This window comes from Somniosus microcephalus, chromosome 12 (assembly GCF_052327205.1).
Source record: "Somniosus microcephalus isolate GS21.2 chromosome 12, FLI_Smic_1.0, whole genome shotgun sequence".
Taxonomy (NCBI): Eukaryota; Metazoa; Chordata; class Chondrichthyes; order Squaliformes; family Somniosidae; genus Somniosus; species Somniosus microcephalus.
Window position 1 is genome coordinate 6,918,524 of NC_140998.1, and position 27,548 is coordinate 6,946,071.

A 27,548-nucleotide genomic window follows, 5' to 3' on the forward strand; every position below is an offset into this window, starting at 1 on the left:
ATCCACCACCTTAAACATCCACTCCCTCCACCACCGGCGCACCGTGGCTGCAGTGTGTACCATCTACAAGATACACTGCAGCAACTCGCCAAGGCTTCTTCGGCAGCACCTCCCAAACCTGCGACCTCTTCCACCTAGAAGGACAAGGGCAGCAGGCGCATGCGAACACCACCACCTCCAAGTTCCCCTCCAAGTCACACACCATCCACACTTAGAAATATATCGCCGATCCTTCATCGTCGCTGGGTCAAAATCCTGGAACTCCCTCCCTAACAGCACTGTGGGAGCACCTTCACCACACGGACTGCAGCGGTTCAAGAAGGCGGCTCACCACCACCTTCGCAAGGGCAACTAGGGATGGGCAATAAATGCTGGCCTTGCCAGCAATGCCCTGATCCCATAAACAAATTTTTAAAAATGTATCACTTCACACTTTTCTGCCACATGTCCGCCCATTTCACCAGCCTGTCTATGTCACTATCCTCCTCACTGTTCACTATATTTCCAAGTTTTGTCTCATCTGCAAATTTTGAAATTGTGCCCTGTACACCCACGTCCAAGTCATTAATATATATCAGGAAAAGCAGTGGTCCTAGTACCGACCCATGGGGAACACCACTGTATACCTTCCTCCAGTCCAAAAAGCAACCGTTCACCACTACTCTCTGTTTCCTGTCACTTAGCCAATTCCATCTCCATGCTGCCACTGTCCCTTTTATTCCATGGGCTTCAACATTGCTGGCAAGCCTATTACTTGGCACTTTGTCGAAAAGCGGCATGGACTCGATGGGCCAAATGGCCTCCCTCCTTCTGTGCCCCTATGATTCTATGACCTTTTGGAAATCCACGTACACTGTGTCAACTGCATTACCCTCATCAACCCTCTCTGTTCTGGTCATTTATTTCATTGTTGTTTGTGGGATCTTGCTGTGTGCAAATTGGCTGCCGCGTTTCTTACATTACAACAGTGGCTACACTTTAAGAAGTACTTCATTGGCTGTAACGCGCTGTGGGACATCCTGAAGTCATAAAAGGCGCTATAGAAATGCAAGTTCTATCTTTTTTCTCTTCTCTCACATGGGGAGGTAGGAAGCTACGAGTGGGTGTGTGGAGAGCAGGGGGGAGGGCAGCATCTTTAGGAAATTACTATCCTGGATGCACCAACTCCCTTGCTGCCCAAGTAGTGCTCCTTCATTTTAACGGTGCATAATTCCTTGCCTGGGGGTCTAATTAGTGTCTTTCTGATGCTAGTCTGCCCAGTCCTTGCCCCCTTGGCCCAGTCCTTGCCCCCTTGGCCCAGTCCTTGCCCCCTTGGCCCAGTCAATCCCCCCTTGGCCCAGTCCTCGTCCACTTGGCCCAGACCTTGCCCCCTTGGCCCAGACCTTGCCCCCTTGGCCCAGACCTTGCCCCCTTGGCCCAGTCCTTGCCCCCTTGGCCCAGTCCTTGCCCCCTTGGCCCAGTCCTTGCCCCCTTGGCCCAGTCCTTGCCCCCTTGGCCCAGTCCTTGCCCCCTTGGCCCAGTCCTTGCCCCCTTGGCCCAGACCTTGCCCCCTTGGCCCAGTCCTTGTCCACTTGGCCCAGTCCTTGCCCCCTTGGCCCAGTCCTTTGCCCAGTCAATCCCCCCTTGGCCCAGTCCTTGTCCACTTGGCCCAGACCTTGCCCCCTTGGCCCAGTCCTTGTCCCCTTGGCCCAGTCAATCCCCCCTTGGCCCAGTCCTTGCCCCCTTGGCCCAGTCCTTGCCCCCTTGGCCCAGACCTTGCCCCCTTGGCCCAGTCCTTGCCCCCTTGGCCCAGTCCTTGCCCCCTTGGCCCAGTCCTTACCCCCTTGGCCCAGTCCTTGCCCCCTTGGCCCAGTCCTTGTCCCCTTGGCCCAGTCCTTGTCCCCTTGGCCCAGTCCTTGCCCACTTGGCCCAGTCCTTGCCCCCTTGGCCCAGTCCTTGCCCCCTTGGCCCAGTCCTTGCCCCCTTGGCCCAGTCCTTGTCCCCTTGGCCCAGTCAATCCCCCCTTGGCCCAGTCCTTGCCCACTTGGCCCAGTCCTTGTCCCCTTGGCCCAGTCCTTGCCCCCTTGGCCCAGTCCTTGCCCCCTTGGCCCAGTCCTTGTCCCCTTGGCCCAGTCCTTGCCCCCTTGGCCCAGTCCTTGTCCCCCTTGGCCCAGTCCTTGCCCCCTTGGCCCAGTCATTGTCCCCTTGGCCCAGTCCTTGTCCCCCTTGGCCCAGTCCTTGTCCCCCTTGGCCCAGTCCTTGCCCCCTTGGCCCAGTCCTTGCCCCCTTGGCCCAGTCCTTGCCCCCTTGGCCCAGTCCTTGTCCCCCTTGGCCCAGTCCTTGTCCCCCTTGGCCCAGTCCTTGCCCCCTTGGCCCAGTCCTTGCCCCTTTGGCCCAGTCCTTGTCCCCTTGGCGCAGTGCTTGTCCCCTTGGCCCAGTCCTTGCCCCCTTGGCCCAGTCCTTACCCCCTTGGCCCAGTCCTTGCCCCCTTGGCCCAGTCCTTGTCCCCTTGGCCCAGTCCTTGCCCACTTGGCCCAGTCCTTGCCCACTTGGCCCAGTCCTTGCCCCCTTGGCCCAGTCCTTGCCCCCTTGGCCCAGTCCTTGCCCCTTTGGCCCAGTCCTTGTCCCCTTGGCCCAGTGCTTGTCCCCTTGGCCCAGTCCTTGTCCACTTGGCCCAGTCCTTGCCCCCTTGGCCCAGTCCTTGCCCCCTTGGCCCAGCCCTTGCCCCCTTGGCCCAGCCCTTGCCCCCTTGGCCCAGCCCTTGTCCCCTTGGCCCAGCCCTTGTCCCCTTGGCCCAGCCCTTGTCCCCTTGGCCCAGCCCTTGTCCCCTTGGCCCAGCCCTTGCCCCCTTGGCCCAGTCCTTGCCCCCTTGGCCCAGTCAATCCCCCCCGGCCCAGTCCTTGCCCCCTTGGCCCAGTCAATCCCCCCTGGCCCAGCTGCCCTCCATCCTGTCCCTGTGTTGCCAGTGGAGCTAATCCCAGTCTTTCTGTGTTCCCAGTACATGCCTCAGCACCGGAAGTTTGTGAACGAGGTGTGGGACTCCTTAGAGCTGCTGCGTCGCACGGGGAAGGAATGCATAGAGAACAGGAAGAGAGCTGTAGCAAATGGAGAGGACCTGCCGAAAGACATCCTGACACACATCATCACATGTGCAGGTGATGCGATTCTCCATAAATTCTCAATCAGCAAAATGGCCGCCCACCATTGCGGCTCTTTCATTTTTTATGTCCTCCTGTGTACCAAGTAAATACTTGTCTCCAGTGTCGGCAGCAGGTAGAACCAGCTCAGGTACAGCCGGGAGACCCAGCTCAGGTACATCAGGTAGAACCAGCTCAGGTACAGCAGGCAGACCCAGCTCAGGTACAGCAGGTAGACCCAGCTCAGGTACAGCAGGTAGACCCAGCTCAGGTACAGCAGGGAGACCCAGCTCCGGTACAGCAGGTAGACCCAGCTCCGGTACAGCAGGTAGACCCAGCTCAGGTACAGCAGGTAGACCCAGCTCAGGTACAGCAGGTAGACCCAGCTCCGGTACAGCAGGTAGACCCAGCTCAGGTACAGCAGGGAGACCCAGCTCAGGTACAGCAGGGAGACCCAGCTCAGGTACAGCAGGGAGACCCAGCTCAGGTACAGCAGGGAGACCCAGCTCAGGTACATCAGGTAGAACCAGCTCAGGTACAGCAGGCAGACCCAGCTCAGGTACAGCAGGGAGACCCAGCTCAGGTACAGCAGGGAGACCCAGCTCAGGTACAGCAGGCAGAACCAGCTCAGGTACAGCAGGGCGACCCAGCTCAGGTACAGCAGGTAGACCCAGCTCAGGTACAGCAGGGAGACCCAGCTCAGGTACAGCAGGTAGACCCAGCTCAGGTACAGCAGGGAGACCCAGCTCAGGTACAGCAGGGAGACCCAGCTCAGGTACAGCAGGTAGACCCAGCTCAGGTACAGCAGGGAGACCCAGCTCAGGTACAGCAGGGAGACCCAGCTCAGGTACAGCAGGGAGACCCAGCTCAGGTACAGCAGGGAGACCCAGCTCAGGTACATCAGGTAGAACCAGCTCAGGTACAGCAGGCAGACCCAGCTCAGGTACAGCAGGGAGACCCAGCTCAGGTACAGCAGGGAGACCCAGCTCAGGTACAGCAGGCAGAACCAGCTCAGGTACAGCAGGGCGACCCAGCTCAGGTACAGCAGGTAGACCCAGCTCAGGTACTGCAAGTAGAACCAGCTCAGGTACAGCAGGTAGACCCAGCTCAGGTACAGCAGGCAGAACCAGCTCAGGTACAGCAGGTAGACCCAGCTCAGGTACAGCAGGGAGACCCAGCTCAGGTACAGCAGGGAGACCCAGCTCAGGTACAGCAGGGAGACCCAGCTCAGGTACAGCAGGTAAACCCAGCTCAGGTACAGCAGGTAGATCCAGCTCAGGTACAGCAGGTAGACCCAGCTCAGGTACAGCATGGAGACCCAGCTCAGGTACAGCAGGGAGACCCAGCTCAGGTACAGCAGGCAGACCCAGCTCAGGTACAGCAGGTAAAACCAGCTCAGGTACAGCAGGTAGACCCAGCTCAGGTACAGCAGGTAGACCCAGCTCAGGTACAGCAGGTAGACCCAGCTCAGGTACAGCAGGCAGAACCAGCTCAGGTACAGCAGGCAGACCCAGCTCAGGTACAGCAGGTAGAACCAGCTCAGGTACAGCAGGGAGACCCAGCTCAGGTACAGCAGGTAAACCCAGCTCAGGTACAGCAGGTAGAATCAGCTCAGGTACAGCAGGCAGGCCCAGCTCAGGTACAGCAGGGAGATCCAGCTCAGGTACAGCAGGTAGACCCAGCTCAGGTACAGCAGGGAGACCCAGCTCAGGTACAGCAGGGAGACCCAGCTCAGGTACAGCAGGTAGACCCAGCTCAGGTACAGCAAGGAGACCCAGCTCAGGTACAGCAGGGAGACCCAGCTCAGGTACAGCAGGGAGAGCCAGCTCAGATACAGCAGGGAGACCCAGCTCAGGTACAGCAGGCAGAACCAGCTCAGGTACAGCAGGGAGACCCAGCTCAGGTACAACAGGTAGACCCAGCTCAGGTACGGCAGGTAGAACCAGCTCAGGTACAGCAGGGAGACCCAGCTCAGGTACAGCAGGGAGACCCAGCTCAGGTACAGCAGGTAAACCCAGCTCAGGTACAGCAGGTAGAACCAGCTCAGGTACAGCAGGCAGGCCCAGCTCAGGTACAGCAGGTAGATCCGCTCAGGTACAGCAGGTAGACCCAGCTCAGGTACAGCAGGGAGACCCAGCTCAGGTACAGCAGGGAGACCCAGCTCAGGTACAGCAGGCAGACCCAGCTCAGGTACAGCAGGTAGAACCAGCTCAGGTACAGCAGGTAGACCCAGCTCAGGTACAGCAGGTAGACCCAGCTCAGGTACAGCAGGTAGACCCAGCTCAGGTACAGCAGGCAGAACCAGCTCAGGTACAGCAGGCAGACCCAGCTCAGGTACAGCAGGTAGAACCAGCTCAGGTACAGCAGGGAGACCCAGCTCAGGTACAGCAGGTAAACCCAGCTCAGGTACAGCAGGTAGAATCAGCTCAGGTACAGCAGGCAGGCCCAGCTCAGGTACAGCAGGTAGATCCAGCTCAGGTACAGCAGGTAGACCCAGCTCAGGTACAGCAGGGAGACCCAGCTCAGGTACAGCAGGGAGACCCAGCTCAGGTACAGCAGGTAGACCCAGCTCAGGTACAGCAGGGAGACCCAGCTCAGGTACAGCAGGGAGACCCAGCTCAGGTACAGCAGGGAGACCCAGCTCAGGTACAGCAGGGAGAACCAGCTCAGGTACAGCAGGGAGACCCAGCTCAGGTACAGCAGGCAGAACCAGCTCAGGTACAGCAGGGAGACCCAGCTCAGGTACAACAGGTAGACCCAGCTCAGGTACAGCAGGGAGACCCAGCTCAGGTACAGCAGGGAGACCCAGCTCAGGTACAGCAGGGAGACCCAGCTCAGGTACAGCAGGGAGACCCAGCTCAGGTACAGCAGGGAGACCCAGCTCAGGTACAGCAGGGAGAACAAGCTCAGGTACAGCAGGGAGAACAAGCTCAGGTACAGCAGGGAGAACAAGCTCAGGTACAGCAGGGAGACCCAGCTCAGGTACAGCAGGGAGAACAAGCTCAGGTACAGCAGGTAGACCCAGCTCAGGTACAGCAAGGAGAACAAGCTCAGGTACAGCAGGGAGACCCAGCTCAGGTACAGCAAGGAGAACAAGCTCAGGTACAGCAGGGAGACCCAGCTCAGGTACAGCAAGGAGAACAAGCTCAGGTACAGCAGGGAGACCCAGCTCAGGTACAGCAGGGAGAACAAGCTCAGGTACAGCAGGCAGAGCCGGGGCTCAGTGGGTCGCACCCTCGCCTACAAGTCAGAAGGTTGTGGGTTCAAATCCCACGCCGGAGACTTGAGCACAAGAAATCTTGGCTAACACTCCCAGTGCACTACTAAAGGAGCGTTGTACTGTCAGAGGTGCCGTCTCTCAGATGAGACATTAACCCGAGGCCCTGTCTATCCTCTCAGGTCAATGTAAAAGATCCCACGGCACTAATTATAAGGAAAGAGCAGGGGAGTTATCCCCGGTGTCCTGGCAATATTTATCCTTCAACCAACATCACAATAAGAGATGATCTGGTCATTATCATCATTTCTGTTTGTGGGAACTTGCTGTGTGCAAATTGGCTGCTCCATTACAACAGTCACGTCACTTAAAATAAAAAGCACTTCATTGGCTGTAAAGAGCTTTGGGATGTCCCAAGGTCATGAAAGGTGCGATAGGAAGGCAAGTCTTTCTTTCCTTTTCTAGATTTATGTCTTTACCAGGTGGCGGTTAAGCATCACCTGGGCGAAGCATGGAGACAACATCGGGTCAGTATCTTCTCCCAAGGTCACATTTAAAGCAACTTTTTAGAGAATTTTCCTGACACTGTGTGACCCCCCCTGCCAGATTTTCCTCTCTGCACTCCATTCAGACATTACCCATGAGCTAAAATGGAAAAGCTGCACAGGTTGTTGTGATCTGGAACGTGCTGCCTGAGAAGATGGTGGAAGTAGATTCAACAGCAACTTTCCAAAGGGAATTGGATAAATGAAATGTGCAGGTCTACGGGGAAAGAGCGGGGGAGTGGGACTAATTGGATCGCTCTTTCAAAGAGCCGGCACAGGCATGATGGGCCGAATGGCCGCCTTCTGTGCACGGCCGCCAATGAGAGAGCGATTAAAATCGGGGGTGCGCAAGGACCAGAATTGGAGGAGCGCAGAGATCTCCCACATGAGGTACTACATGGGTGTGATACAGAGTAAAGCTCCCTCTACACTGTCCCATCAAACACTCCCAGGGCAGGTACAGCACAGGGTTAGATACAGAGTAAAGCTCCCTCTACACTGTCCCATCAAACACTCCCAGGGCAGGTACAGCACGGGTTAGATACAGAGTAAAGCTCCCTCTACACTGTCCCATCAAACACTCCCAGGGCAGGTACAACACGGGTTAGATACAGAGTAAAGCTCCCTGTACACTGTCCCATCAAACACTCCCAGGGCAGGTACAGCACGGGTTAGATACAGAGTAAAGCTCCATCTACACTGTCCCATCAAACACTCCCAGGGCAGGTACAGCATGGGTTAGATACAGAGTAAATCTCCCTCTACACTGTCCCATCAAACACTCCCAGGGCGGGTACAGCACGGGTTAGATACAGAGTAAAGCCCCCTCTACACTGTCCCATCAAACACTCCCAGGGCAGGTACAGCACGGGTTAGATACAGAGTAAAGCTCCCTCTACACTGTCCCATCAAACACTCCCAGGGCAGGTACAGCACGGGTTAGATACAGAGTATAGCTCCCTCTACACTGTCCCATCAAACACTCCCAGGGCAGGTACAGCACAGGTTAGATACAGAGTAAAGCTCTCTCTACGCTGTCCCATCAAACACTCCCAGGGCAGGTACAGCACAGGTTAGATACAGAGTAAAGCTCCCTCTACACTGTCCCATCAAACACTCCCAGGGCAGGTACAGCACGGGTTAGATACAGAGTAAAGCTCCCTCTACACTGTCCCATCAAACACTCCCAGGGCAGGTACAGCACGGGTTAGATACAGAGTAAAGCTCCCTCTACACTGTCCCATCAAACACTCCCAGGGCAGGTACAGCACGGGTTAGATACAGAGTAAAGCTCCCTCTACACTGTCCCATCAAACACTCCCAGGGCAGGTACAGCACGGGTTAGATACAGAGTAAAGCTCCCTCTACACTGTCCCATCAAACACTCCCAGGGCAGGTACAGCACGGGTTAGATACAGAGTAAAGCTCCCTCTACACTGTCCCATCAAACACTCCCAGGGCAGGTACAGCACAGGTTAGATACAGAGTAAAGCCCCCTCTACACTGTCCCATCAAACACTCCCAGGGCAGGTACAGCACGGGTTAGATACAGAGTAAAGCTCCCTCTACACTGTCCCATCAAACACTCCCAGGGCAGGTACAGCACGGGTTAGATACAGAGTAAAGCTCCCTCTACACTGTCCCCGTCAAACACTCCCAGGGCAGGTACAGCAGGGGTTAGATACAGAGTAAAGCTCCCTCTACACTGTCCCCGTCAAACACTCCCAGGGCAGGTACAGCAGGGGTTAGATACAGAGTAAAGCTCCCTCTACACTGTCCCATCAAACACTCCCAGGGTAGATACAGCACGGGTTAGATACAGAGTAAAGCTCCCTCTACACTGTCCCATCAAACACTCCCAGGGCAGATACAGCACAGGTTAGATACAGAGTAAAGCTCCCTCTACACTGTCCCGTCAAACACTCCCAGGGCAGGTACAGCACGGGTTAGATACAGAGTAAAGCTCCCTCTACACTGTCCCCGTCAAACACTCCCAGGGCAGGTACAGCAGGGGTTAGATACAGAGTAAAGCTCCCTCTACACTGTCCCATCAAACACTCCCAGGGTAGATACAGCACGGGTTAGATACAGAGTAAAGCTCCCTCTACACTGTCCCATCAAACACTCCCAGGGCAGATACAGCACAGGTTAGATACAGAGTAAAGCTCCCTCTACACTGTCCCGTCAAACACTCCCAGGGCAGGTACAGCACGGGTTAGATACAGAGTAAAGCTCCCTCTACACTGTCCCGTCAAACACTCCCAGGGCAGGTACAGCACGGGTTAGATACAGAGTAAAGCTCCCTCTACACTGTCCCATCAAACACTCCCAGGGCAGGAACAGCACGGGTTAGATACAGAGTAAAGCTCCCTCTACACTGTCCCATCAAACACTCCCAGGGCAGGAACAGCACGGGTTAGATACAGAGTAAAGCTCCCTCTACACTGTCCCATCAAACACTCCCGCGGCAGGTACAGCACGGGTTAGATACAGAGTAAAGCTCCCTCTACACTGTCCCATCAAACACTCCCAGGGCAGGTACAGCACGGGTTAGATACAGAGTAAAGCTCCCACTACACTGTCCCATCAAACACTCCCAGGGCAGGTACAGCACGGGTTAGATACAGAGTAAATTGCTGACTAGTTGGTGTCTGAGGCACTAAATGAGGATTTTGCATCTGTCTTCACTGGAGAAGAGGATGCTGCCAATGTAGCAGTAAAGGAGGAGGTACTAACGATATCAGATAGGTTAAAAATAGATGAAGAGGTGGTACTTAAAAGGTTGGCAGTTCTCAAAGTAGAAAAGTCACCCGGTCCGGATGGGATGCATCCTTGGTAACCGTGGGAAGTAAGAGTGGAAATTGCCGAGGTTCTGGCCGCAATCTTCTAATCCTCTTTAGATATGGGAGCGGTGTCAGAGGACTGGAGGATTGCAAATGTTACAACACGTTCAAAAAAGGGGAGTTGGGTAAACCCGGCAACTACAGGCCAGTCAGCCTAACGTCAGTGGTGGGGAAAATTTTAGAGACAATAATCTGGGACAAAATTAATTGGCATTTGGAAAAGGATGACAGAAAACTCCGAAGTGTAGTAAACAGTGAGGAGGATAGTAACAGACTTCAGGAGGACAAAGACAGGCTGGTGAAATGGGCGGACACGTGGCAGATGACATTTAATGCAGCGAAGTGCGAAGTGATGCGTTTTGGTAGGAAGAATGAGGAGAGGCAATATAAACTAAAGGGTACAATCCTAAAGGGGGTGCAGGAACAGAGAGACCTGGGGGTTTACGTACACAAATCATTGAAGGTGGCGGGGCAGGTTGAGAACGCTGTTAAAAAGTACATGGGATCCTTGGCTTTATTAATAAGCAAGGAAATTATGCTCAATAAATTTTATAAAACACTGGTTAGGCCTCAGCTGGAGGTCAAGAGGAGATTTGATAGAGATGTTCAAAATCATGAAGGGTTTTGATCGAGTAAATAAGGTGAAACTGTTTCCACTGGCAGGAGGGTCGGTAACCGGAGGACACAGATTTAAGGTGATTGGCAAAAGAACCAGAGGGGGGAGATGAGGAAACATCTTTTTTTCACAGCGAGTTGTTGTGATCTGGAGTGCGCTGCCTGAAAGGGCGGTGGGAGCAGATTCAACAGTAACTTTCAAAAGGGAATTGGATAAATACTTGAAGGGGAAAAATTTGCAGGGCTGTGGGGAAAGAGTGGGAGAGTGGGACTAATTGTAAAGCACAGGCATGATGGGCCAAATGGCCGCCTTCTGTGTTGTATCATTCTATGATTCTAAGTGCTTCTTTCACACGTACCTTGTGTCGATTTTATCTCAGGTGCGGGGAATTGGCGGGTTCCCCGAATTTGGTGTTTCCCACACGATTCTAAATGGGTCTGTGAGATTGATGCAATTTTAACTCAATTGGCCAATTGATTTCCAGCGTGTGGGAAGCCTTGGCAATTGAGTATTTCCAGTCAGAAAGTCGCAGAATATGACGTCATCATTGCTGCTGCTTTTAAGGTTCACAGCAAGCCTTGCTTCCTCTGCAGGCACCCAAACTTCACCATTAAGATGGCACAGGGGCCTGCAGGAGCAACGGCCAGCGGGAGGGCCAGATCTGCCCCCAAATTTGATGAGGCTTCACTGCAGGCATTACTGGATGGTGCTAGGGCCCACAGGGAGGTTCTGTTCCCTTCTTCAAGGAGGAAGAGGCCTCCCAGCCAGACCAAGGCTGTGTGGCTACAGGTGGCAGGTCAAGTCAACTGCTTGGGGCTCACACGAAGAACGTGGTTGCAGTGCAGGAAAAGATTCCATGACCTTCTTCGCACTGGAAAAGTAAGTACTGTATGATGTTTCCATCACCCTCAATCTGATCCCCATTGCCTTTCCTCACCAGCACTCAGCTTCAGCAATCTCTTCCTGCACATCCCACTAGACACTCACATCCATGCACCCTTACCCATTCCCTCTCTCTCTATGCTCACATTCACAGAACTATGCCACCATGCAGCCCTCACACTCCCTCTCACTCTGATGCTTTGAACACAACTGACAACACACAGGGGGGGCCCTTGGTCTTGCAACCTCACTCCATCTTTGTCTCCTTCTAAGTATCTATGCTATGCAATCTCTACACTCACTCCTTCATTCTCACTCAACCTCCACTTGTCTCCCTCATTGCAGGAAAAGAGAGCTCACAACAGGAGAGAGCGAGCCAGGAAAGGAGGAGGACCGCCCTCATTAGCCCAGCTCACCCCCTGGGAGGAAGGCGTCCTGGAGATTGCCGGGGCTGACAGAGATGCGGAGGTTGGGGAAGGACAGACAGGTGCATCCCCGCAAGCTGGTGACAGAATAGTTTTCCATCTCTCTCATTGACATTGCATGAGTCGCTGATAATGATTCTGAAGCTACATCATATGGACTTATGATCATCTGCAAAATGCAATGTGCATGTAACCTTGGCATCACATCTCTAACTTTTTCCTTGACTCCCCCACAGGACCATCGAGAGCCCCCGTCCCCACTGTCCAGGAGGAAGAGCCTGAGATTCCAGACTCCTCAGAGGAATCTGCAACCTCTGAGGCCGCAGCTTCAGCAGAAATAAGCACACCCAGCACCAGCGCAGACATTCACACCTCGGTGGGACCTTCAGGACATAGAGTAGTGTTGTCACCTGGTGTATCACAGCTCACAAGTGAGCATCAGCAGATTGTGGAGACAGGGACAGCAGTGGAGAGTCCTCATCGGAGGGTGCAGGACTCTGCCAGCTCGGCTCAGCTGCATGTCGACCCTCTGCCTCTGGGTCCATCCGTAAGATCAGAGGTGATGAAACTCCATGCACAGATGCAGGAGTCTCTGGCAGGTTTTGTCTCCAGGGTCGCTGCGAGTGTGGAGCGAATGGAGGAGTCCATGGCGAACATGAGCAGAGCCTTTGTGGAGTCATTGGCGCATGAACGCATCAACACGGAAAGGATGGCTACCTATGTGGAAATGATTGCTGCCTCCGTGGTAAGGCTGGCTACGGTAGAGGAGAGGATGGCTATGGTAGAGGAGAGGAGGGCTACGGCCATGGAAGAGGTTAGTCGCCAGGGTATGGAAAACATGGTGAGTGTTCAGAATAGAATGACATCTCTTGAGGAGCGATGGGCATCTATTGAACAGAGAAACCAGACCTTCATGGAAGTCCTTCTGAGTAGGACTGCCTTTGCAGATACGGGTCCCCATGGCCCCCCTGATGTGCAGCAAGGTGCTCTCAAGCCACTTGCAGGCGCGGCGGGGGAGCTGACCCATGAGAGGGAGGTTGGTGGTAGACCTCAAGGAAGTGGGGGCTCCTCTCCAAGCGCTCACACTTCCATGCCACTGCAGAGCCCTCGGTCAGAGCCCCGCCGGAGTCCACACCCAACGGAGTTAGACGTCTCAACTCCTGCACAGCCGCAGGAGCAGCAGACTGCTGACGAGCCCTCACAGGCTCGCCACCCCAGAGGACGCCCGCCAAAGGTGTCGAGACAGGAGCAGCAGGAAAGTGAGCAAGGGGCCTCCACATCTGCTGAAGCCACAGGGGAACCACTATGTAGGAGCACGCGTAAGAGGAAAATAAAGCACAAATAGTCACAAGGGTAGTCACTTGGGTGAAATGCTGTGTATTTTGTAAAAATGCCATCAGTTGTTTGTTTTGCATAAAAATTCTGATGGCAACTTCTGCAGTTGTGGCGTGTGTCATTTCGTGAATGGGGTTGGAGGTCCTCTAATGCCAAGAGGGGAAGGAAAAAAAGGCCTCCCATGCTTCTGGTAGATGCCTCAGTTGAGGAAGCGCTGAGTGAAGGTGGCGAAAGGGGTTTCCCAGGAGGTCACACTGGAGAAGTGTGTGAGGCTCCAACCTTCCACAGGTGTGGTTAGGCCTGGTAAAAGTTTCCCCAGACCTGAGACAACAAAGTCCTGCCACCTGCAAATTATGGCTGATCAAATATCCTCTTTAATGTTGGACCTGCAGCTGATAGTCAGCAAGCCAATAGTGTTCACGCCAGGTTTCACAGGCGTGATCCCCACCAGGCGCGTTTTACGTGGGAAAAGGGTTAAACAGGCAAGGGCCTGTTAAAATGGGATTATAAAGGCCAATCAGTGCTGTTTAAGGGCCCGAAAGACCCGTCCCGCCTGTTGCAGGTGGGACTGATTCGGGTCAATCAGACACACCTAGGTTAAAATGGCTTGGAGGCGGGAACCAGGCGGGGGGGATTCCCGACCCCCAGGTTTTGCGATTTTAACCCCCCACACGCCTAAAAGCCCGCCTGTCGGCTGCGTTAAATCGAGCCCCTTGTGTTCAGGTTGGTGGAGCCTCGGCTTCAGCTTTCCCACCTGCCCTCCTCACTCGTGATTGGGTACATGAAGACCAATCGGAAACATAGAAACATAGAAGATAGGAGCAGGAGTAGGCCATTCGGCCCTTCGAGCCTGCTCCGCCATTCAATGAGATCATGGCTGATCATCCAAATTCAGTACCCTGTCCCTGCCTTCTCCCCATAGGTGGGTGTGGAGCATGAAGAGGAAGTGTCATCTCCCTCCACTGGCTCAGAGTGCAGGAGGCAGCAGTTGGGCTCCACAATTGGCCTCAGTGTCCTGGCTGGGAGGGGGAAATCAGCCAGGGGCCCTTTGCTGGCCTTTGTGCCATGACCACTTCAGGGTTGTGCACAATGGGGAGGCGTTTGAGTGTCAGAGGAGAACAGGATCGCGTTCAACTGTGATTCCCCCCATTGAATAGCCTATAGACTATTGTCGAGCTTCACGCATAAACCATGGCAACTTGGAACATAGGAACAGGAGGAGGCCATTCAGCCCCTCGAGCCTGAGATCATGGCTGATCTGTATCTTAACTCCATTTACCCGCGTTGGTTCGGTAACCTTTAATACCCTTACCCAACAGAAATCTATCAATCTCAGTTTGGAAATTTTCAATTGACCCCCCGCCTCACCAGCTTTTTCGGGGGGGTGATGCTGGAGATTTGCTGGCTGCTGTACCCCAGGAGAAGTCCGAGCCATCAGCAGAGGAGGGTTCGAAGCGGAAAACAAAAGCCTAGCCCTGCACTCGGTGGGTCCACACTGGTCTCCCACCCACCTAAAACTGAGGGCAACGAGACCGCAAGCATTTTAATCGCTCACACACCGTCCCAATGCTCTCTTGCAGAACAAGAAGGGGAATACGACGATGGCCTGATGCTGGACAACTTCATCACCTTCTTCATTGCAGGTCAGTCAGACTCCTCTCTCTACCTCTTCCTGCCTTCAGAGTTCCTCACCCTCCTGTTCACCGACTGCAAACTGGGTCACTACACAGAGCTGGCACAATGCGGGGGCTCAAAGGCAGAAAACACTGCAAGTCTAAAGCTGGTCCGTCAGCCTCTGTTAGGAGAGAAGATAAGTTAACACTTTGGGTCAATTCCTAATAACATGCAGTTATATCACGCCTTTGATGTAACGACAGGTCTTACAGCACAGAAGGAGGCCATTCGGCCCATCGTGCCTGTGCCGGCTCTTTGAAAGAGCTCTCCGATTAGTCCCACTCCCCCTGCTCTTTCCCCAGAGCCCTGCAAATTTTTTCTTTTTAAGTATTTATCCAATTCCCCTTTTGAAAGTTACCATTGAATCTGCTTCCACCGCCCTTTCAGGCAGCGCATTCCAGATCACAACAACTCGCAGCGTAAAAACATTTCATCTCATCTCCCCTCTGATTCTTTTTGCCAATCGCAAATCTGTGTCCTCTGGTTACCGACCTTCCTGCCACTGGAAACAGTTTCTCCTTATTTACTCTTATCAAAACCCTTCATAATTTTTAACACCTCTATTAAAATCTCCTCTCAACCTTCTCTGCTCTGATGAGAACAACCCCAGCTTCTCCAGTCTCACCACATTAATGAAGTCCCTCATCCCTGGTACCATTCTAGTAAATCTCCTCGCAGTGTCCTAGGCCCAACCATCTTTGGCTGCTTCATCAATGACCTTCCCTCCAACATAAGGTCAGAAGTGGGGATGTTCGCTGATGATTGCACAGTGTTCAGCACCATTCACAACTCCTCAGATAATGAAGCAGTCTATGCCCACATGCAACAACACCTGGACGATATTCAGGCTTGGGCTGATAAGTGGCAGGTAACCTTCGCGCCACAGAAGTGCCAGGCAATGACTATCTCCAACAAGTGAGAGTCTAACCACCGCCCTTTACATAAGAACATAAGAAATAGGAGCAGGAGTAAGGCATTCGGCCCTTCGAGACTGCTCCGCCATTCAATGAGATCATGGCTGATCTTCTGCCTCAACTCCATTCACCGGCCTTATCTCCATGTCACTAGTCAGAAATCTATCGACTTCTGTTTTGAATATACTCAATGACTGAGCCTCCACAGCCCTCTGGGGTAGAGAATTCCAAAGATTCACCACCCTCTGTGTGAAGAAATTTCTTCTCATATCAGTCCTGAATGGCCTACCCTTTATCCTGAGGCTGTGGCCCCAGCCAAGGGAAACATTCTCCCAGCATCCACCCTATCAAGCCCTGTAATAATTTTGTATGCTTCAATGAGAACCCCTCTAATGCTTCTGAATTCAAGAGAAAACAGGCCTAGTTTACTCAATCTCTTCTCATACGACAGTCCCGCCATCCCAGGAATTAGTCTTGTGAACCTTCGTTGCACTCCCTCTATGGCAAGTATATTCTTCCTTAGGTAAGGAGACCAAAATTGTACACAGTACTCCAGGTGTGGTCTCACCAAGGCCCTATATAATGTAGGGGGTTTTGCTACTTGCTTTGGCCAGTCGATTATGTCTCCGGCTGCCTTCTCTCTGAGCGGTTCGAATCGCTCACCCCTTAGTTCTGATCCCCGGACTTATTGGCAGATAGCGATATAGACAAACGAGCAGACCAGTGGTTTGGTACAAAGAAAACCAACATTTATTAACAGAGAAAATAAGATAACAATACTATACAAAAGGATGATATGAATGCAGTACACTTACACTTAACAGGGGAGGAGAAACGGCACATCGAGGGAAAATGGCTAAAATGACAATTCAGCAATCCCCTTAACTCCCACCCTCTACACCTAGCTAGATTATCTTGCGATGGGTCAGAAGTATAATCCTCACCGGTCTGAGATGTTGAAAGAAAGCCTTGCCCCTTTGTCCTGTTGCCTGCCGATGTCACGTGGTCCCGCTGTTGCACAGACTTCACCGTCCAGGTAGAGATACCCCAGTAATTAAAAGGTCTCTGACAGGGTATCCTACCTCTCTGGACGGGCTCTCCTTCGATGGTCTTCTTCCTTGGTTGATGGTGAGGCTGGGCGCAGGAGGCGAGGCGAGAGAGAGCGAATGGCTTCTCGAGAGGCTAGTTATACCCCCCCTCGGTAGCCCTTATCTCTACGCTCAAGCAGCTCATTCTTTTGTCTGATTTGAGCGGGCTAGAATTAAACAAAAGGTATCGATCTTGGCCCATCGACTTGGATGGCCGGAAATCGGTTCCTGCCGGTTCTGCAACTGCTCTCCTTTGTCCAACAGGTGCTTTGATGGGGGCCAGCCCCGTCTCGGTAGCCCCGCTGATTATTTTGATTGTTTGAGCAAACACCTTGATGGCCTTTATGCGTAGGTGTGATTGTAATTGGGTTTGTCCCCAATGCATATGCAAAAGTCTTGTCTGGTTTCGTGATCTCCTTGCTGCAGACATTGAAATGCACAAGCTGTTAGCTTGCCAGGGTCCGAATTGAAACTGACAGGCTTTCGGTCACGAGGTCTGACCGCAGCCATTTTGTTGTGCCCTGGATTTTAAAACTCAGTCTGACCAGGGTTTCTTTTAAAAACCAAATAAATCTTCGGGGGGCGCGGGAGATGTATGAAATTTTTGAATCCTTCAGTCCCCCCTAGGATACTGAAACTTGCTTGAAGTGTCCAACCAAGGTGAGCAAAATTTCTGACCCCCCATGATGCGCTATCAATTACTCATAAAAGATGGAGAGTTAGGAGAGTAACTAAAAGGCTTTTATTAGCAAAGAACAGAGCATGCCTCTCGTGGTTGCCTGGTATCCAAAAGGGCAGGGGGCTGCAGAGCAGTCACCTTTATACCCGGGCATGTGGGTGGAGCCAGGGGCGGAGTCAGCTGAGGCATGCATAGGCACAACAGTGTGCAACAACAACAACAATAACAACAGTGGTTTACCACATTCACCCCTTGTTTAAAATTGAGTCCGGCGGGGTGAAGTGTACTAAACATTCGTGTAAACTAAAAGTTCATGTAATTAAGTCTATCAGGTGGCCTTGTATGCCGTCCTGATCGTCGTAGCAGCGGCGGTGATGGTGCAGCATCCAACTCCGAACCTGGCGTCTCGTTGAGAGGTTGTGTAGTCAATGGCTGGTCCTGGGGCTGCGGCATGCCGTCTACAGGGGTCGGGGTGTGGGTAGTGGTGGGTGGCGATGCTGGTGTCTCAGGGGCACCCGAAGGTGCGAGGTCTCGTGTGGAGACTGTGTCCTCCCACCCGTCCGGGTACGCTACGTAAGTATACTGGGGGTAGGCGTGGGTAGTGGTGGGTGGCGAAGGAAGTGTTTCGGGAGCACCCGAAGGTGCGAGGTCTCGTATGGAGACTGTCCTCCCGCCCGTCCGGGTACACCACGTAAGCATACTGAGGGTTGGCGTGGAGGAGGCTCACCCTCTCGACCAGGGGGTCCGTCTTATGGGACCTCACGTGCTTCCGCAGTAGGACGGGTCCTGGAGAAGTCAGCCATGTCGGTAACGAGATCCCCGATGTGGACTTCCTGGGGAAGGAGAACATTCTCTCATGAGGGGTGGTATTGGTGGCTGTACAAAGCAGTGACCGAATGGAATGGAGCGCCGCAGGGAGGACCTCCTGCCAACGAGAGGTCGGAAGTGTGATGAAATATTCCATTCACCACTGCCTGTGACTGAGATCGGTTTCAGTGTCATTTCCCTTCCCCCAGACCTCATTGTATTGTGTACTGGAATGTGCTGTACTGTATACTGGAATGTGCTGTGTGTAGGGCTCCGCCCATACCTGGCCCCGTTTGTAAGCTAGCTTCAGTCTGGCCTCAGTCTCCAGAAGGAAGACATCTCTCTCTCTTACGTGTTACTTTCTAAGTTAATAAAAGCCTTGTTTTTGTTCTGCTAACTTCGAGTCTCGGAATTATTGAGGCACATCAATTTTATTAACTTATTTTTCAACACTATGGATCAACTCCTGAAACCCGAACGTTTGGATTTGGATCAACATGCTCCGGACGCATCAGCACGCTTCGGACACTGGTTTGAGTGTATGGAATTCTTCCTGGACAATTCCGCAGCCGTCAAAGACGCTACGGACGCTGCGAGGATGAGACTCGGAATTCTGCGGAATTGGGTAAGCCACCGAGTTTACCCCCTCGTCCAAGACGCCGAGACGTACCTGGCCGCCTGCGACATCTTAAAGGCGCATTACCAGCAGCCTACGAATGAGGTGTATGCTAGGCACCTGCTCGCTACCCGCGCACAGCGACCTGGGGAATCGGTGGAGGAGTTCCTAAGCACCCTGAAAATGCTTGGCAAAGACTGCAAGTGCCGAGATGTAAAAGCCGCAGTGTACACTGACGAGCTTGTTCGCGATGCCTTCATCACAGGCCTCAGCTCCACTTACATCCGGCAAAGACTGCTGGAAAAAACGGGGTTGGACCTGAAACAGGCTGAAACAGACCTGAAACTGGATGTGGCCCAGAGAAACTCGGACGCCTACTCTTCAGCCCGCGCCGTCCACGCTGCCACGTGTGCACCGAGGGCGCCGCCATCTTGGAAGGCATCTTCCCCGCCCGACAGCCCGACACCGGCTGGGCCCCGCTCTCCCCCCAGAAGCCCTACGACAGCCGCGACGCGTCAGGGACCCAACTGCTACTTCTGCGGGCAGCCAAAGCACACCAGAAACCTGTGCCCGGCGAAAGGCACCACCTGCTTTAAGTGCGGTAAGAAGGGGCACTTCGGGAAGGTGTGCAGAGGGAACCCCGCCGGAAAACCAACCGCCGGAAAACCCGCCACCGCCGCGTGTGCGCCGTGGGAGCGGCCATCTTGGACGCCATCTTGCCCGACCTCGTGGGGTCCGCCATCTTGTGAGCAGACAGCGTGGACGCCATCTTGTATCGATCAGGGCCCTACAGTGGCATCGGTCACAGTGGACCAGACCAGGCCCCACCCGCTATCCAGATCAATGGTGGACATCGAGGTAAACGGGTGCCGGGTTAAATGCTTAATTGACAGTGGAAGCACGGAGAGCTTTATCCACCCAGAACTGGCACAACAACTCTCCCTAAAGGTGGTCCCTACTCGGTACCATCTCTATGGCTGATAAAACCCAGACATCGACCATTCTGGGTTACTGCACGGTACAATTGTGCGTTAACGGAACTGTATATGATAATTTTAAAGTATTAATCATGAAGAACCTATGTGCGAGCGTGATCTTGGGCCTGGATTTCCAGTGCAACCACCAAAGCATCACGCTCAAGTACGGTGGGTCCCAGCCGCCCCTCACAGTGTGCGGTCTGGCTACCCTGAAGGTAAAGCCGCCTTCGCTATTCGCGAACCTTACCCCTAACTGCCGGCCAATAGCGACCAAAAGCAGGAGGTACAGCTGGGAGGACAGGCGGTTTATCGCGACCGAGGTAGACAGGCTCCTGAAAGAGCGCATTATTGAACGCAGCAACAGCCCGTGGCGCGCCCAAGTGGTAGTGGTAAGGGGTAGCGAGAAGAAACGGATGGTGATCGACTATAGTCAAACGATCAACAGGTACACCCTACTAGACGCCTACCCGCTACCCCGCATATCAGAAATGGTGAACCAAATCGCCCAATACCGGGTGTTCTCCACCATCGACCTCAAGTCAGCGTACCACCAGCTCCCTATCAGACCAGAGGACCGCCTGTACACCGCCTTCGAGGCGAACGGGCGCCTCTACCAATTCCTCAGAGTCCCCTTTGGGGTGACGAATGGGGTCTCGGTCTTCCAGAGGGAGATGGACCGCATGGTCGATGACCACCACTTGCAGGCAACCTTCCCCTACCTCGACAACGTCACCATCTGCGGTCACAACCAGCAGGATCACGACTCGAACCTCGAGAGGTTCCTGAAAACCGCACAAAAACTCAACCTCACCTACAACGAGGACAAGTGCGTTTACAACACCACGCGCCTCTGCATACTAGGCAGAGTGGTGGAGAATGGGGAAATCAGGCCAGACCCCGACCGATTGCGCCCCCTACGGGAGCTGCCCCTGCCCAACACTCCCAAAGCCCTGAAAAGGTGCCTGGGGTTATTTTCTTATTATTCCCAATGGGTCCCCAACTACTCCGACAAAGCCCGCCCCCTCTTGAAAGCATCCTCTTTCCCGCTCTCTGCTGAGGCCCACGCCGCCTTCAAAAGCATTAAGCAGGATATTGAGCGGGCCACGCTACAGGCAGTGGACGAGAACACTCCATTTCAAGTGGAAAGTGATGCGTCTGACTTCGCCTTGGCGGCCACCCTCAACCAGGCGGGGCGGCCCGTAGCTTTCTTCTCGAGGACCCTCCAAGGGCCCGAGATCAGACACTCCTCCGTGGAAAAGGAGGTCCAAGCCATCGTGGAGGCAGTGCGCCACTGGCGCCACTACCTAGCCGGCAAACGCTTCACCCTACTTACCGACCAGCGGTCGGTAGCGTTTATGTTCAATAATAAACAGAGGGGGAAGATTAAAAATGATAAGATTCTTAGGTGGCGGATCGAGCTCTCCACCTTCGAGTACGACATCATTTACCGGCCAGGGGCCCTTAACGAATCCCCTGATGCCCTCTCACGAGGGATGTGTGCCAGCGCCACCGGGGATCGGCTACAGACCCTCCACAACGACCTCTGCCACCCAGGGGTCACGCGGCTGTTCCACTTCATAAAGTCCCGTAACTTACCCTACTCGATTGAGGAAGTTCGGTCCCTGACCAGGAACTGCCGCACTTGCGCTGAGTGCAAGCCTCGGTTCTACTGCCCAGATAGAGCCCACTTAATCAAAGCTACACGGCCCTTTGAGCGGCTCAGCTTAGATTTCAAGGGCCCCCTCCCGCCCGTCGACCGCAATGTTTACTTCCTGAACATTGTGGACGAATACTCCCGGTTCCCATTCGCCTTCCCCTGCCCAGACATGACCAGCGCCACGGTCATTAAATGCCTCAACAGCCTGTTCTGCCTGTTCGGTATGCCGAGCTACATCCATACGGATAGGGGGGCGTCCTTCATGAGTGAAGAGCTACGCCAGTACATGCTGTCCAAGGGGATCGCCACGAGCCGTACCACCAGCCACAACCCCCGGGGTAACGGCCAAGTGGAGCGAGAGAACGGGACAGTATGGAAAGCAGTCACTCTAGCTCTAAGGACCAAGGGCCTCCCTATCTCCCACTGGCAGGAAGTCCTCTCGGATGTGCTCCATTCGATACGGTCGCTATTGTGTAAGGCCACTAATACCACGCCTCATGAACGAATGTTTGTCTTTCCCCGGAAATCCACCTCAGGCGTATCCATGCCGTCATGGCTCTCCACCCCAGGTCCGGTACTCGTGCGAAGGCATGTGAGGGGCCACAAGACGGACCCTCTCGTGGAGCCAGTACACCTACTCCACGCCAACCCCCAATACGCATATGTCCGGCACGCCGACGGAAGGGAGGACACCGTGTCCATAAAAGACGTCGCCCCAGCCGGCATTGACAACAACCACGGCAATAGCGGCAACGACGATCACAGCAACTCTTACCCACCCACTACTCTTTCATCACCCCCGGAAGAACACCGACCAACGGCACCCCCACCAACTACCCCTCCAACAACCCTGGCGGCACCCCCGGCAGAGACCCAGGAGGCTACCGGGGACACCCAGCCGACACCCGTGGCACCGCAACAGCCACGTCGGTCGCAGAGGACTATCAAACCCCCGAACAGACTAAATCTATAGAAGGGGTGAATGTGATGAAATATTCCATTCACCACTGCCTGTGACTGAGATCGGTTTCAGTGTCATTTCCCTTCCCCCAGACCTCATTGTATTGTGTACTGGAATGTGCTGTACTGTATACTGGAATGTGCTGGAATGTGCTGTGTGTAGGGCTCCGCCCATACCTGGCCCCGTTTGTAAGCTAGCTTCAGTCTGGCCTCAGTCTCCAGAAGGAAGACATCTCTCTCTCTTACGTGTTACTTTCTAAGTTAATAAAAGCCTTGTTTTTGTTCTGCTAACTTCGAATCTCGGAATTATTGAGGCACATCAGGAAGGCCCTTAGATTTCAAGTTTAAAAGGACTGCCTTCCAGACCGTCGCATTCTCTCTTTCCACCTGGCCATTCCCCCGGGGGTTGTAGCTGGTGGTCCTGCTTGTAGCAATACCTCTCGCGAGCAGGTACTGACGAAGTTCGTCGCTCATAAAGGATGAGCCCCTGTCGCTATGAATATAGCTAGGGAAACCGAACAAGGCGAAGAGGTCATTCAGACATTTAATGACCGTGGTACTGGTCATGTCTGAGCAAGGGATGGCAAACGGGGAACGGGAGTACTCGTCAATTATATTGAGGAAGTACACATTGCGGTCAGAGGAGGGGAGGGGCCCTTTAAAATCGCCGCTCAGCCGCTCGAAGGGGCGCGTGGCTTTGATCAGGCTCGCTCTGTCTGGCCTATAAAAATGCGGTTTGCACTTGGCACAGGTTTGGCAGTTCCTGGTCAGGGTCCTGACCTCCTCGATGGAGTAGGGCAGGTTACGGGATTTGATGAAATGGAAGAACCTGGTGACCCCCGGGTGGCAGAGGTCATTGTGGAGGGTCTTCAGTCTATCAACCTGCGTGTTGGCGCATGTACCACGTGATAGGGCATCTGGGGGCTCATTGAGTTTCCCGGGCCGGTACAAGATATCGTAATTGTAGGTGGAGAGTTCGATTCTCCACCTCAAGATCTTGTCATTCTTGATTTTGCCCCTCTGCTTATTATTAAACATAAAAGCTACTGAACGCTGGTCAGTGAGCAGGGTAAATTGTTTTCCGGCCAGGTAATGCCTCCAATGTCGCACCGCTTCCACAATGGCCTGAGCCTCCTTTTCGACAGAGGAGTGTCGAATCTCGGGGCCCTGGAGGGTCCTTGAGAAAAAGGCCACGGGTCTCCCCGCCTGGTTAAGGGTTGCAGCTAGGGCGAAGTCGGATGCGTCGCTTTCCACTTGGAAAGGGATGGACTCATCCACTGCGTGCATTGTGGCCTTCGCAATATCTCTTTTTACGAGAGTGAAGGCTGCACATGCCTCTGCTGTCAGGGGGAAGGAGGCGGACTTGATGAGGGGTCTGGCTTTGTCCGCATAGTTGGGCACCCACTGAGCATAGTACGAGAAAAACCCTAGGCATCTCTTCAGTGCTTTTTGGCAGTGGGGGAGGGGGAGCTCCATAAGGGGGCGCATTCTGTCGGGGTCGGGGCCGATGACTCCGTTCTCCACTACGCAGCCAAGAATGGCAAGGCGCGTGGTACGAAACATACATTTGTCCTTGTTGTATGTTAGATTCAGCTGCTGGGCCGTACGGAGGAATTTCTCTAGGTTAACATCATGGTCCTGCTGGTCGTGGCCGCAGATAGGGGAAGGTGGCCTGGAGCGCGTTCTGGTCGACCATCCGGTCCATCTCCCGTTGGAAGACTGAAACCCTGTTGGTGACGCCGAAGGGAACTCTGAGGAAGTGGTAGAGACGACCGTCAGCTTCAAAAGCTGTGTACTGGCGGTCCTCAGCCCTGATGGGGAGCTGGTGGTATGCCGACTTCAGATCAATCGTCGAGAACACCCGGTATTGTGCTATCTGATTGACCATGTCAGATATACGGGGGAGTGAGTATGCATCTAGCTGGGTGTAGCGATTGATTGGCTGTAGTCAATAACTAGGCGCTGTTTTTCGCCAGTCTTCACCACCACCACTTGTGCTCGCCATGGGCTGGTGCTACTTTCAATAATCCCTTCCTTCAGGAGTCTCGCTACCTCGGATTTAATGAAGCTCCTATCCCCGGCACTGTAACGCCTGCTTTTGGTAGCGATGGGCTTACAGTCGCGGGTGAGGTTAGCGAACAAGGAGGGGGGGGGAACTTTAAGGGTGGAGAGGCTGCAGATGGTACGCGGCGGGCGATTTAAAAGCTGCTGGCTGCAGACTGTGAGTGGGGGGAGGGGTCCGCCGTACGCTAATGTGACACTCTTAAGGTGGCACTGAAAATCCAACCCGAGTAGAACGGCAGCGCAGAGATGGGGCAGGACCAGAAGTTTAAAATTTTTGTATTCTGTGCCCCGTACTGAAAGGGTCACTACACAGTAGCCACCGACGTCCGCTGACTGGGCTTTGGAAGCCATAGAGATCTGATGGCGCGTCGGCAGGACCTGGAGAGAGTAACTGCGCACCGTGTCGGGGTGGATTAAGCTCTCCGTGCTCCCGCTGTCAAAAAGGCAGATAGTGGCGCGGCCGTTTACCGTAATGTCCATCATGGACCTGGACAGTTGATGAGGGAGAGATTGGTCCAGCGTCACGGAGGCCAGCGTATGTTCAAGCGAGTCGATGTGGTCGTCAGATGAGGTGGTGGTTGAGTCCGGGTCCCCCGTGATTGAAGTTGGAGGCGTCCAAGATGGCGGACAAAATGGCGGCGCCCATGATCCCGATCCCCACGCGGCTGGGGGAGCCCAAGATGGCGGACAAGATGGCTGCCCCCACGGTTCGCACGCGGCGCTGCTGGCGTTAGCGGTTTTACCTTTGCAGGCGCTGACATAGTGTCCTTTCTTCCCGCAGCCGGAGCAGGTAGCGTTTTTCGCCGGGCAGCGTGCTCTGGGGTGTTTTGCCTGGCCACAAAAATAACATTTCTGCGCCTTGGACATCACTGCAGCAGTTGGAGGTGGCGGTCTCATGACCCAAGGTTGCGGCGTCCACGGTGCGGAGTGGTTAGGGGAGAAAGCGTCCATATTCCTGTGGGCCGCGTTGAGCGAGAGCACGAGGGACACTGCCTTTTTCAGGTCTATTTCTCCCTTCTCCAACAGTCTCTGCCGGGAGTAGTCGGACCTTAGACCCGCAACGAAAGCATCTCGGATCAGTCCCTCCGTGTGTGCTGCGGCTGATACTTCTTTGCAATCGCAGCCTCGGCCGAGTATCCGTAGTGCCCGTAGGAAAGCCTCCACCGATTCCCCGGGCTGCTGTCTGCGGGATCTTAAGAGGTGCCTGGCATAGACTGTATTTACCGGGCGTGCGTATTGCCCTTTAAGCAGATCGATAGCCGCCGCGTAGGTCGTCGCATCCTGGATTAGTGTGTAAACTTGGTGGCTCACCTTTGAGGCCAGGATTTGCAGCTTGTTTTCGTCTAGGGTCACAGTTGAGGCTTTCAGGTAAGCCTCGAAGCAACGCAGCCATTGTGCGAATTTGGTAGCCGAACCCGCTTCTTGGGGGTCTAGGTCCAGGCATGTTGGTCTGAGGGCTCGCAGCAACGCCTGCTGCTCAGCGTTTGGCGCCGTCGGTTGATGCAGCTCCTGCTGTTCAGCATTTGGATCCGACATTTTGTTTTGCTAATAAAATTGATGCGCTATCAATTACTCATAAAAGACGGAGAGTTAGGAGAGTAACTAAAAGGCTTTTATTAGCAAAGAACAGAGCATGCCTCTCGTGGTTGCCTGGTATCCAAAAGGGCAGGGGGCTGCAGAGCAGTCACCTTTATACCCGGGCATGTGGGTGGAACCAGGGGCGGAGTCAGCTGAGGCATGCATAGGCACAACAGTGTGCAACAACAACAACAACAACAACAACAGTGGTTTACCACACCCCACAAATAACCTTCCCCTGTATTTACCTATCCATAATCCCTCAGCCCACATTTCCTGTACTTAGAGAAAACACGGTGTACGACAGGAATCTACAGATGGCAAATACGATTCGTTACAAACAATCCAGGCATGGAGGGGGTCCAACACCCCTGCACCACTTGGTACATTACAAAATTTTTATTCTGTAGTATCAAACAGTCACAATCTTTATTAAAATAACGCAATGAAACGAAGAAACAATATTAAAAATAACAAACAACGACCATCACGTTTAAGTGATGCGACGCAAAACTCGAACGGGTGTCTTCTTCCACCCGGGCATAATGTTCCTTCCACACCTTTTTAGTTTTAAACTCTAATCTGGGACCCTTTCTCCTACACTGGATGCACACCAGGTAGAGAACTATCCCTAACTGACACACCACCAGGATGTGGGATGCCATACGGATCCAGGATGGGACCTCTATATTTTCAAAAATGTCCCACCAGGGTGGGGTCGTAGTATCTAAAATGTCGGCCCCTATCTGGACAGTCTTCTGTTCCAGGGTAAAGAAGTGTTTTTGTGACACTAAAACGGCTTTTAGCAATTTGGTGAGGTGTCCAGGGAGAGGGGGAATCTGATAACCAAAATGCGCAACATATTTCTGCAGGTGGGTGAAATTCTCTTTCACAGTGAGGTGAACAGTGGAGGGTTCAGGAATGAGGACAATTCGTATTTGTGCCACTTGAACTTCTGCCTCGGGTTTGAAACAGAAACTGCTGTCACTCACCGCACACCAGCTATGCTGTCCGTACTGGCAGTGAGGTGCTCCTGTGGTGACACAATATGTCCCACCTCCTATATATGCTACCTGGGGGGGGAACATGGCCTTGTGCCATTGCCTCCATGGTACAATTTATAGGTTTCGCGCCAGCAGCTCTGAACCCGCACTGTGGTTTGGATTAGGCATTCAAGTGCTGGAGACACAGGATGATGTGTGCTCCCTGGCTACGGCACCCCGAGAGGTCAGTGCCCGTCATAGCATGCTCCCACTTTATGACGTAGGGCGGGACCGCTGTAAAACGAATGTGTGCACCCCCCTGAATGACTCCAATGTTCTCTACCCTGTACACCGGCGCGGGTCGGGCCGTCCCGCCCATGACCGGCATTCTTACAACTATCCCGATGATGGTGTGGTTGGACTGCCCACAGTCCACTGGGACTGGGTAGGCCTCCGAAGCTAGCCGGAACTGGCACGGGCTTAATGCATTTTCAAAAGGGTGGAGGGCTGCGAGGTGTTTGTTGCTGATCCAGGAGGGGACTAAACCTTGCTTTAAATCCTCCAGATTGCTG

The 27,548-nt window shown here is 53.8% G+C and overlaps 1 protein-coding gene across 2 annotated transcripts in view; it reads left to right on the forward strand.

Moving 5' to 3' along the window:
* Nucleotides 1–27,548, forward strand: part of LOC147109000 (cholesterol 24-hydroxylase-like) — a 103,944-nt gene that overhangs the window by 24,800 nt on the left and 51,596 nt on the right. For both annotated transcript variants that reach the window (XM_086002547.1, XM_086002548.1), the window contains exons 9-10: nt 2,978–3,134; nt 14,560–14,622. In XM_086002547.1, the coding sequence (XP_085858673.1) occupies nt 2,978–3,134; nt 14,560–14,622 (220 nt within the window). The remainder of the gene's footprint in view (nt 1–2,977; nt 3,135–14,559; nt 14,623–27,548) is intronic.